We start from the raw sequence: 12,378 nt of genomic DNA on the forward strand, positions 1-12,378 counted from the left end.
CTGTCCAGAGTTGTTCCCTAATGTCCTGTGCTCATACAGGTCAGTGGCACCAGGCTGTAGGTGGTAAGGAGGTATTTAGGAAGAGAGGGGGCTGGCCTAGGTTCCCCACTGAGGCTTCCTTTGAGCCGTTTGCTGGAGGCCCTGGGGGCAGGATGGGGGGTGTTGGAAATTCCTTTGTACCAGCAGCTCCAGGGCTGTGAGGGTTGTCCACACCCAGGCAGTCTTTTGGTGAGGTCATGAGCTGGAGTGTCTAGCATGGCATTTCCAAAGACAGCTGGGCTGGGGCAAAAGGTTGGGGCATGGATAGTGGTGGTGGTGGTGGTATTCAACTGGGCTTGGGAAATAGCAATGCCCGGTGGTTGGCCAAGCACTGTGGAATGAGCTTGTCTACCAAGCCACATGCTCTAGAAGTCAGGCCTGTGTGTCTCCTGTGTGTCTCCCTCATGGGTGCACCCAGGCCAGGCCACGGCACTGCATAATTTTGGAGGCTTCATTGGGAGGGCTGCTTCCCTGATGAAGACACCATAGGTCTGAATCCTTGAGGTTATGGTATTAGTAATAGTAACAGTAGCTGAAGTAATAGTAACAATAGTAGTAATGGCAGTAATACCAACACTAATAGAATAGTGATATAGTACTAGAGATAATAGAGTAGAGAAGTAGCAAGCAGAGCACTTGGGCTCTGGACCAGACAGCCTTGGATCCACCACTTCCTGACTGATATTGGGCACATCTCTTTATCTTCCAGTTTCATCATCTGTAAGATGGAAAAGTCCTAGTATTTTAGGGTTTCTGTGAGGAGTAAATGAACTGATCTATATAAAACACCAGCACAGTGCCTGGTATAGAGTCAGGGCTAAGGTGTTAACCATAATATTAATCACCACCGTAGTAATATTGAACTCTTTTTATGTGCTACTTACTTTTCATGCATTATCTCATTTGTCACATCAACCTGACCACGAAGGTACTATTTTCATTCCCATTTTGCAGATGAATACATGGAGGCTTGGGGAGGTTGAGTCTCTTGCTCATGGTCACCCAGTGGTAGCCGGCAGCATTTGAGCCCCTTGTGTTTAACTCCAACACCCCAGATGCACTCTATTCTGCCTTGTTGCTGCTTCTGTATTCCTGTTTGGAGATGGTCTTCTCTGGGATGTGACCTTTTGATGGTGGCTAATGTCAGTTGATTGGATGGGGAAAGCAAGCAGACAAGCCACAGAGAGGCATTGGCAGGGGGTGTGTCCATATCCCTCTTACTGGGTTTGAAACTTGTCTGCAGGGTCTCCTGGTCTATGCCTAGGCTTAGTGGGACCTAGAAGTTTTCTTTTCTGTCATGATAAAGAACACAAACTCGGTACTCTTGCTCCAAGTTCAAGGGACCTAAAATCATCAAGATTTACTTGGCTTTTAAAGATTTGATAGGGACAACTGATTTTGACAGGACAATGCTTTATGTGAGTTTCTATAACTGTGCATTTTGAGATGGTCCTGACTAGCCAAAATCCGGGAATAATATCTTGGAAGGATTAAATTAGAGATGGGGTCATTGATGTGGCTTAGTGCTTTAGGGTGGGAGGGAGATGGGGTGGGTACTCTGACCTGTCAGTTCCTAGCTGTGTGACCAGGGGTGGGTCATTTCACCTCTTTGAACCTCTGTTCTCCATCCATCCATCCATCCATCCAAGCACTCATCTACCCACCCACCCAACTATCCATCTGCCCATCCATATATCCACTCAATAAGCATTCACTGAGCCCTTGCTAAGTGCCAGGTACTGTATCAGATGCTGGAACCCATAATTAAGACACTGTACTGGAAACAACCTACATAATTATTGATAGAGAAATAGTCAAATAAATTATGGACCATGACACATGGACTGCTGTACAGCTTTTAGTAAGAATGAGGCAGGTCTGTATGAACTGATATGGAATGACCTCAGAAATATGGCTAAGAGGAAAATAAAAAGATCAGAAGTATGTGCAGTATGCTACCATTTGTGTAGACGAAAGAAAAAGGAAAGGTCTATTTAAACACGTATACTTGGACATGTATAGAAAATCTCTGGAAGGATACACAAGAAAAGGGTATCTGAGGTTACCTCTGAGGAGGGAGACTGGGGAATTATCCTTCTTACTGGGTTTGAAACTTGTCTGCAGGGTCTCCCGGTCTATGTAAGTGTGGCAAGGAAACTTACATGCCACTCTGTTCCACTGCAGGCTGTTTGAATTTTATTTCTTTTACAGCTGCCTGTGTTACAGTTATAGTTACCTGCATGTGTTACCTGTTAAAATTTTTAAAAAACCGTAAGAAAAAAGAATCCTTGGGTAATGGTACAGAATTACAGATTACAATACTGGTGGTACATCCATAATGGGGCTAGTTTCCTGGCTGCTAAAATAAATATAATACAATGAGTTGGCTTAAACACGGGAAATTCATTGGCTCACTGTTTTGAGGCTAGAAGTCTAAAATCAAGGCATCAGCAAGGCAATGCTTTTTTCCTGAAGGCTGTGGCATTCTGGGGCTGCCTGCCTGTGATCTCTGGTTCTTGGCCATCACATGGCAATGCACATGGTGACGTCTTTTCCTTTCTCTTCTGGATTCCATTGACTGTCAGCTTCTGACTGCTCCCTGTAGCTTCTCTCTTCTATGTTCAATTTCCTTTGCTTATAATGACTTCAACAATATTGGATTAAGGGCCACCTTCATTCAGTTTGGGCACACCTCAACTAATAACATCTTCAAACGTCCTATTTACAAATGGGTTCACACCCCTATGGGTCCAGAGGTTTTGACTGGAACATGTCTTTTATGGGGGACATGATTCAGTGCCCAACATGGGGGAAGTACAGGGGACTCTGGGAGTGCAGAGGAGGGACACCTAACTCAACCTCGGGGAATCAGGAAAGGCTTCCCGGAGGTGATGCCTGAGATGAAGCTCCAAGGCTGAGTGGGGGTTAAGGGAAGAAAGATGGCGAAGACATTCCTGGCAGGGGGACACCCTGAGCCAAGGCCTGAAGGCTCCAGTGTGGCTGAAGTAAATCGACTGTGGTAGGAAGTCTGGAATTTATTCTCAGGGCAATGGGGAGCCATGGACAAGTTTTACAAAGAGGACCAGAGTTTTGTTTAGAAAGACCCCTGTGGCAGCCATGGGGGGAATGGATCAGAGAGAAGAGCTTGAAGGCAGGGAGACCAATGTGGAGGCCAGATGAGAGCTGATGGAGGACTGGACCAGGGCAGAGGTGGAAAGGAAGAGAGGAAGGGAGCCATTCTGGGAGGTGACACCTTTCTCATAGGACTGTGAGGACCCACTGAAACAATTTTAGCAAAGTGCATAGTGCTTCCCAGTGGTTGTTACCTGTGCTGCACATCCGAAACTCCTGGGGACCTTTAAAAAATGCCAGTGCCCAGGCCCCACCCCAAGAGAATCTGATTTAATTGGGCATTGGGATTTAGTTGGATTCCTGGTGACTCTTATGTGCAGCCAGGGTGAAAACCAAGTGCGTGGCAGTGAGTTGGCCAAATGAATGAATTGGGCTCATCCTGTGTTGGTTCACCTTCTTCAGGGGACTGCTTAAGGCACAGGTGAGCCTCTGACATAGACTTAGACTCCTTGATTGCTGTGCTGGAAAGAAACAAGGCAGAAAAAGTACAGGCTTGGGGGCCACTCAGGACAGCCTCAAAAACCTGAAAGTTAATTGGCCTCTTGAGCCTGTTTCCTTATTTGAAATAATGTGCATCTCAGAGGGTTGTCAAGAGAATGATGAAATTACAAATGTAAGGGACCTGGCACATAGCAGGTGCTCAATCGATTGTTTTAACTTATATGTCAAGACTTCTGATGGAAGAATTTAGTCAGAAATGTTTAGATCCACTTGGAGACTGCAAAAACAAAAAACAAAAAACAAAGTCCTCAAAATGAGCTCACTGACGGGTACACGATGCCCTCATGTGGTTAAAATTAGACTTGTCTGGGAGAAATGGTATCTTTAATGTAAATTAAGAAAAAAAACCAATACACATGCACTTCTAATTCTTTTAGCTACACAGCTATGTTTTAAGGTTTGGTCTAGTCTGGCAATATTGCTTTGGCTGTTTAAAAGCAGCTTCTCAAGTCCAGAATTCACTTTCAACTCTCAGAGGATGTTAACTGGGACCCAAACATCTCATTTTACAAATCACAAAGTGGTGGGGAATTGCAGTGTTGCCACTTGTAATAAAGAAGGGAAAGAGACAAACTCAGCCTAGAGGGACTGTGAATTAAATAGAATATGCCAAACAGGACAATTTTACAGTCCCAGCCAGTAGCTCTAATTTGGGATTCTTATAAAGGCCCTGCTTTGTGGCCCTTCCTCTCCTCGGTCTGCAGAGGGAATGGCCTTTGAAGTTCTGTGCGCTTCACCAAAACCCAGAGTGCTTTTTTAAAAGGAGGTATATTTAAAAGAGGCACTCAGCTTATGTCTGAACAAAAAGACCACCATCAGAAAAAATAAACACATCTTGCTTTTGAAGCATTGAAGGAGATTTGAGGTATTGTAAGCCGATAGTTCATTCTCTGTTTTCACTTAAAAATTGGGTATCCTTTAGTGGATTTTAGTGGTGCTTGACTGCAGGTCCCTCAGAATGGTACATCCTGCCCCCAACCCCAACAAAGGTGGGAGATGAAGATAGGAAGGACAGTGATTAGAGTGTCTGTTATTCATCCTGAGTCTGGGAAGGATGTTTTAAAAATATCTTTAAGTGCATTATATACCATGAGACAGTTCAGAATGAACTACCTAAGTATCATACCTGTGCAGGAGAGAATTGGCGGGTTTGTCCCCTATGGCTTGGCTCATTCATCACCACACAAAACCACCAGGGAGGTTCTCATAAGTCGGGGCATCAAAATCACCTGCCAGGCTTACATGTGAATCCTGGGCTTAGAAATCTGCATTTAAACTCATTCCCCAGGTTATCGTTACATATTAGCCCACAGCTTTAGGACAGACATCATCTAAACCAGTGTTTCTCAGATTTAAGGATTACACAAACTAGTAAAATTATAAAAAGTCTTCAGGATTCACTCTGAGTGGCTAATCTATTATTTTGCAAAGAGCACTGAAAAGTGATGACCATCTCCTTTCATCTTTGTTTCATAAATCATTACATATGTTTGGCTTTGTAAAAATCTCTGTTCATGGTTAATATTGCCCAATTTGCTCTGAAAGGTGCAAATGTCAGCTCGGTACAGCATTTGGGAAGCCAAAGGGGCTTTGGGCAGCACTTTGGGGTGAGTGAAGTACCTAAAGAGACAAGGCTTACCACAGAAAAACATTGTCTTACATTCTTTTATTCATTATATTATATATATGCAGATCCATTTTATGTACAATAATTAGGTTCTATCAAATAATCATACCAAGGCATTCTATTGGTACACTCCCCCTGAAAGATTTAGGTAAAATTAATTTGATGTGCACTTCACATCAAAGGCTATCAAGCACTTGAGACTTTGTTACTGATTTCAGTTTTGAGGCCATACACACAATTCAAAATATACATTAACTGGATTAAGGCAATAAAAGTGGACTGAAAGAAACCACAGGATTCAAAACAAGTAAATTGTGTATTTCACCTGCACTATAGCCATAACGCCAATAGGAAATACTGTGCGTTATCTCGCAGCTCTTTCATTGTGGTGCGGGTTGTGTCTGGACATCTAAGGTGACTGCATAGCGGGTGAGGAAACAGCTGATGTGACCTGTGGAGGCTCTGCCAGGGCTCACTGCTTTTCTGTCTCTCCTTTCTTGGGTTCTTGTTTCAGTTTGTAATCAGCCAGGGCAGCCTTGATCGCATCTTCAGCCAGCACTGGAGATAACAGAAAGAGAGACAACATATATTTCTAGACACTAAAGAGATGGCCTTTGGAATAGAAATTTAAGGGCTAGAGAGGCTTAAAAGAGTAACTTACCAGGGTGCTGGAGGTGACAAGCAAGAACCCAGAAGGCCAGCTTTTTCCTGTGTGGGGTTAATCACTCCTCTGGGGTGGCATGAGCCCCGGCTTTGGGGCCAAAGACTGGGGTTTAAATACAGAGGATTCTACGCTAGTTTCTTAGCCTCTTGGAATCCACTTTCTCTTACGTAAAACTGGGACAATCATGCTTGTTGGGCTAGTGCAAGGATTGAATGAGTTGATTTAAATAAAGTTTTTGACACATTGTAAAGATACAACAAATGTTAGTTCTCTTCTGCTCACATGAAAGTCTGGAATAAATGCAGCAGATGCTGGTGAAGCTAGCAAGCACAACTTAGGTCATGTCAACTGGTTGATGGGGTAGCATCTGCCACAGCACCCTCTAGTGGTCTCAAGTTGGAAAATTTTTATTTAGGAGTCAAAATAAAAAGGAGTCAACAATAAAAGTGAGGCCATGGGAGAAAATGAAAATCGAAAGAGCTGGAATGACAGCAGAAAGCAAGCACGTAACAGAGAGCATTAGCTAAAGGTCTCAGTACCTAATGAAAAGGCAGGATTTTTTCTGAAACCGTGTGAAAATGTTTACAAGCTATGACCTTTCCTCACGGGTAATTGAAATTCTACCTTGAGTGGAAGGAAGCTGGGTCTTAGCAGGCTTTCTGAAGATTGTGTTAGCTTGTGTCCTACCCCAGCACCCAGCTTTTCTCCTGTAAGTCTTCCTCTAGCAAAAGGACTGGTTCTCTACTGATTTTTAACTTAGTGGTCAGTAGACCTCCATCAATACTTTAAGGCTACTGTTACTCATTCGCTCCTTCCCTGGGAAGGTTAAAAGAGGATGAGAAAAAAAAACAAAACAAAACAGATTGACTACAGAGACTAAAGCAGAAAGCAAGTATAAGTCTTAAGGCCACCTGGGCTTTCCCTTACGGACAGGGATATTGCATAACTGGGCTTAGTCATTCTATACACACAGATGCAAACCCTGACGGTAACAGCATTTAGATAGGAAGTGATGAAATGCACAATGTACAGGATTATGGCAAAAGGTGAATTTTCTCTTCTGCTGGCTATGACTTTAGCACAATGGGGTGGGAACAATACAGACTCTGGAGTCAAAGAATGGAGCTTGAATCCTGCCTCTCCCACTTACTAGCTGTGTGACTTGGGTGACTTAACCTGAGTCCCCATTTCCTCATCTGTAAGAGGAATCTGATACTTACCGTGGAGTGGCTGTTTCTGAGGTTTAGAAATGATGTATGCGAAGTGTTCAGTATGACACTTGGTGCACACCACCACCTGCTGGTATGATTCTCTTAGAGATGGCTGTGAGACCAGGGGGGACCCTAACCCTCTGGGATTTTAAAGATGAGCTCACCTCTCCGAGGGTTATAAAGACAGACTCTGACCAAAAGGGCTTGCAGATTCTCTTTACCCTATTACTCTATCACAAATGCAGGTTGATGCCATAACAAATTTTCTCCAAACTGTCCAAGCTCTTTGGTATTTTGGAGAGCAAACTTACTAGAGCAGTGCAGTTTCACAGGAGGAAGGCAGAGCTCCTTGGCGATATCTGTGTTTTTGATGGTCAAGGCTTCTTCAACCTGAGAGGTATAAGGGAAAGATGAGCAGTTTTGGCAATGTTCTATCTTGCGGGGTGCAGACAACAAAAAAGGAAGGCCAAAGAGGCCCTCAGGACAGGTTAATAGGGGTGATTTTTGTTTAATAACTCAAAACAAAGAATTAGGACCTTCTCAGGACTCCCACTTGCATGTCAAAACTGCAGCCAGCATTCTCAAGTATGAAATATACATGCTTGCATTGCTTGGCCAGGAGCAGAACCTGTAAGAAGTTCTTAGAGATCTGCTTGATCCTAAGCAACCTGAGTTTTTTTTTTTTTTTTTTCTTAAAGACAGTATATCCTATGCTCTCAGACCCCTTCAACTATAGGTGCTAAACGGCCACTGGCAATCCAGCACTATGGCAGTCACACAGCACTCAGGATGAGACATCTCTGGTTCCACCCTTTGCTTAAAGAAGAATTTCCTCCACATTGATTTAAAAACCTGTGTGGAGGTGGCTCTGGAATCAGCAGCTGGGGCAGGGCTGCTGAATCCTGCTTTCCCAGCTATGTTTCATGTTCCCCTTAAACTGACAGACAGACTAGAAAGGATGCCTGGGGTTGGGTTGAGGGCCTTGGGGGATAGCAAGAGGCAGGAAGTTCCCTGTCTATGCAGAATGTAGTCCCACTGCCTCAAGGAAAATCAGATTTCCCTGACAGCCAGACTCCCCGGCTATATGTGGCTTCCCCCAATCTTCCAATTCTGTTAGCTCTACTATAATTCAAGCTCTATTCCTGGCAACTCAGATGAGTGGATCTCAAGGTTAAAGAAAGTCCTCCATTTTCTGATCATAATTCCTGGTCCCATTAGGGCCAGGTCCTACAGCAAAGTACCCTTTCTCATCTCCCCTTATCCTGAGAATAGATCAGAGCTTCCTCCTGCCAGGAACAGGTCAGGTCAGTGTTCTCTTGGCCCAGAGGAGCTTACCAGCCAGAAGGCCCTGAGCCATAGGAAGGTGACACGTGCCCTGGCAAACAGCTTTGCTGTAGAGCTCCCTGGAGCATATTCCTCTGTGATTCAGCTCCTGGAATCTGGTCCCTCGGGGCTCCAAAGATGAGTGGCCTGTAGGTTGGCTTTTTGAGAGTTTTAATCATGACAACCCCTGAGAGGTGTAGATTTTAGAAAGTCCAGCTCTTCACTGGGTTTGGGGCCTTCTATCTTTGAAACTGCCAGGGAAAGGGGCTTTGGTGGAGAAAAGAATGGAAAAGATGGTCCAACCTTTCTTATCTCTACCTGCACCATGGTTCTGATTTGTTTTCTTTACCCCCAACCCTTGCTGTGTGTTTGACTCTTTATTCCCTCTCTCAACACAGGCTAGTTTGACATTTCATGGATTCTTATAAGCCATCTGGAATCCTTGCTGAAACATGGTGGGAGGTAATAAACAAGAAAACAAACCACTACACACATCCTCTGACCTGACTTAAGATGTGTAAGAAAAATACACATCTTTGGAACTTTGGAAAATCCCAAAGATTTCTTTGCAATTCTATTTTGTCAGAGAGAGACAGGTGAGGGTCTCTTTCTATTTAATTAAAAAACAAACCCATGCCAAAAGCCCCAAACAAATAAAATGATCAAAAACCAAAACAAAGAGAAAAAATCTCAGTCACCTTTTTGACTCATTAGACAGCCAGGTTTCTGGAGATTGTGATTTAATTCTTTCAAATTTACAAGCGACCTTACCGTTTTCCCTTTTACCCATTCAGTGGCTAACGAGCTGGAGGCAATTGCAGAACCACAGCCAAATGTTTTAAACCTGGCATCCACAATCTTCCCCTTTTCATCCACTTGAATCTAGGAAAGGGATCAAGAATTAAGCAGTGACTCTGGTGCTGTCCTTCAGAACTTAGGAACCTGGGATTCACTGGGGCTCTCCCCAAAGCTGTGGTCTTGCTTTCCACACTTTAATTTTTGGCATTCAATTACTGAGTTTGCTCTGTTTCAAAGAGTTCAGTGATGGAAAATTAAATGTAGGAAATTATACCACAACTACAAAGATCAGCTGAAAAATACACATCCCTCCTATTTTTTTTTTTTTTCCCAACCCTAACCTGTTTTTTAGCTATGAAATCCTATTTGAAGAAATCTGCTCATAGCTGCTGGGGTCAATCTGCTGCTTCTTTAAACACCGGGAGAGTCTGCAATAAACTTCTCTGGTTAATACTTTTTTTTTCCTTGGGCACCAAATTGCATTTAGTGGTTCCTTCCTGCCTTGTTTGTTTTCTAATACAAACACGAAAAGATCCAGCAAGCTCCCAACCACCACGATGAAATTGTGAATAAAGCCGCAGCTTACCTAAAGCACCAGCTACCTCGTTCATGTTGCCTCTAATTTGGGGAGAGGTTTGATTCATTGCATTTCTTCTCTCACTGTGGCTCGCTAACTAAATGGTTGTGGTTTTCCTCTGATGAGTAAAATTCAAACTTTTTACATAGCTGAAGTTGAAATTTAAGCTGATACAGTGAGTAGAAAGGTGAGTTCAGTTTACTATTTCAGAAAGGGTCAGCTGAACATACAAGCAGAAGAACTAGGATTCATTCCCTGCTCTAATCACTTATAACATTGACTCAAACCATCTCACAGGAATAAAGATGGAGACCAAATGAAATGCTGAATGTGCAGATGCTTTGTAAAAGACAAAGCACTGTATAAGCAAAGGGATTACTATCATTACCTTTAAAGATGAAAACTAGTTGTACCTGTAATTTCATTACATCACCACAAGCTGGAGCCCCCACTAATCCAGTGCCAACATTTTTAGATGTCTTGTCAAGGGACCCCACATTCCTAGGATTTTCATAATGATCAACAACCTGAAATGAGAGGGTTAAGAGAAATCATCATCACTCTTTTTTTGATATTGGTCTCCTTAACTTGAATGTAAGCTCCTGGAGGTTGGTGATTAAATCTTACTAATTCTTATTTCCTCAGAGACTGGCACAAGGCCTGGAACCTGGCAGTCAATCTGTAAAAATACCAGTTTACACTCACATGAGAACTATTCATGACCCAAAGACTTTTTGTATCTCCTCTCCTACCTTCAAAGACTGTTTGAGATACTGGAGAAGAATCACCTAAATCATTTCTTGGTTCCATTAAGGTTTTTAATCACAAATAATTACTTGACTTTTACCCATCCAAGTCACCCAATTTAGGTTCAAGCAGCATTTTAGTTATTTCCAAATAAAATCCACTCTTAATGGATAATGATTACAATTAAAAAATTCTAAAATAACCTTGGCCCAGTAATTGAAGGCCTTTCCCAGCTGCCAGGTGACTGTTACAGAAAACTTGAAATCAGGCTGGTGTAGCAGTGCACCCTGGTGGCTTAAAGGCTTTTAGCCTAAATTCAGAGTGTATTGTCAACAAAACACGGGACCGGGGGTGGATGTCAAAATGTACCGTCGGCAAACATGTGGAAGCCATAACAGAGTAAATATCCATTCAAACTGGCAAACAGAAAGCATAAATAACAGTAAGTATCCTGATCTTCTAGTTTCCTTCCCCCACCTATCCTTCCACAGATTTTAACTTTTAAACTCAAGGATCCACAAAAAAAAATCTAATGTGGATATTGCCATATGATGAATGACAGCAATCTTTGGTTTTCTTCCAATTCCAAGTGAAAGAGTCTCATCTCTAGGATACTTTAAACTCCCAGAAGGCAGGGCTGCAAACTATGCAGCCCATGGCCAAAACCCCAAAACATAACAAAAACATGACTGTTGATTACGTGTCTTCTCCAATAGGAGGCCGTGAACTCCACAAGGGCAGAAACCAGATCTTCGTCATCCGTGAGGCCCACCGAAGTGCTTGAGATAATTTTATTACAACAAAAACAACAGCACCATAAGTGGTCTCCATATATTGAACCTAAGTGCCAGACACCACGTCGAGCACGACACAAGTATCCGTCTCTTGTAGGAGCGGACTGCTAAGATCTCCACCTTACAAATGTGGAAACTGAGGTTCAGCGAGGGGCAGTGACTTGCCCAAGGTCACTTAGCCAGGGTAGTGGTTTGGCTGAAGCGGGAGCCCGAGCTGGCGCGGGGCGTGGCCCTGGAGCCGGACCCTTCTTCCTGGGCTGTTGCGAAGTTTAGCGGCCGTGATGCCCTAAATAGCAGCCAGCTGCGAGGCCCACTAGAAGTCGCCGCTGGATAAGAACTATTATTTTTGTGTGGGCTGCGGTTAGTGTTACCGAACAGAGAGGGAGAGAGAGTCCAGGCAGAAGACGTAGGAGGGAACGATCCCTCTATCATCCCCTCTGCGGTCTCGCACTTCCACTCCCTAGCTGCTGGGGGTCCTGCGCACCCCCTTGCCCGTCCCTACCTTCTTGTGATAGAGTCGGGCGGGGGCGGAGAGTTCCCGGGTGGGCAGGCGCCGGCTCCGCAATAGGAAGTCCGACGCAGCCCGCCTGAGACGGCCCGCTCCGGCCGCCGCCATCTTGCGGAGACGCGCTTACGCCAGGCGAGGGCAAGGCCCGAGATGAAGGGCACGCCTCCGACTCGGCTCTTTTACGTCACCACGTTTTCGCGCCTGCGCACTCCCATTTCGGGAAGTCCGCCTCTTGGCCCTGCCCTGGCCAAGTCCCCTTGGGGGGCGGAGAGGGGCGGGGCGTGGGAAGGTCTGAAGTTACCCCAACAGCTCGTCCTGCGTGCTGGGTTTTGGATGCGAGACGGTTTAAGGGTGGATCGCGAAACCCAGGCTCGCGCTGCCCAAGCTCACCGCTGGGATATGAAGATCACCCTGTCCACCCTTCCTAACTTATTTTGCAGCCAAACAAGCTGGGTTC

At 44.4% G+C, this 12,378-nt stretch overlaps 1 protein-coding gene across 1 annotated transcript; it reads right to left on the bottom strand.

The window, feature by feature from the left end:
- Nucleotides 1–5,319: 5,319 nt before the first annotated feature.
- On the bottom strand, nucleotides 5,320–12,072 carry ISCU (iron-sulfur cluster assembly enzyme). The gene is made up of 5 exons (XM_037817285.1): nucleotides 11,916–12,072; nucleotides 10,286–10,399; nucleotides 9,269–9,379; nucleotides 7,486–7,564; nucleotides 5,320–5,857 (listed from the first exon to the last, which is right to left on the bottom strand). Exons 1-5 carry the CDS (start codon nucleotides 12,027–12,029, stop codon nucleotides 5,772–5,774), a joined length of 504 nt encoding a protein of 167 aa, XP_037673213.1. The 5' UTR covers nucleotides 12,030–12,072; the 3' UTR covers nucleotides 5,320–5,771.
- Nucleotides 12,073–12,378: the final 306 nt, after the last annotated feature.

This window comes from Choloepus didactylus, chromosome 23 (genome assembly GCF_015220235.1).
Source record: "Choloepus didactylus isolate mChoDid1 chromosome 23, mChoDid1.pri, whole genome shotgun sequence".
NCBI lineage: Eukaryota > Metazoa > Chordata > Mammalia > Pilosa > Megalonychidae > Choloepus > Choloepus didactylus.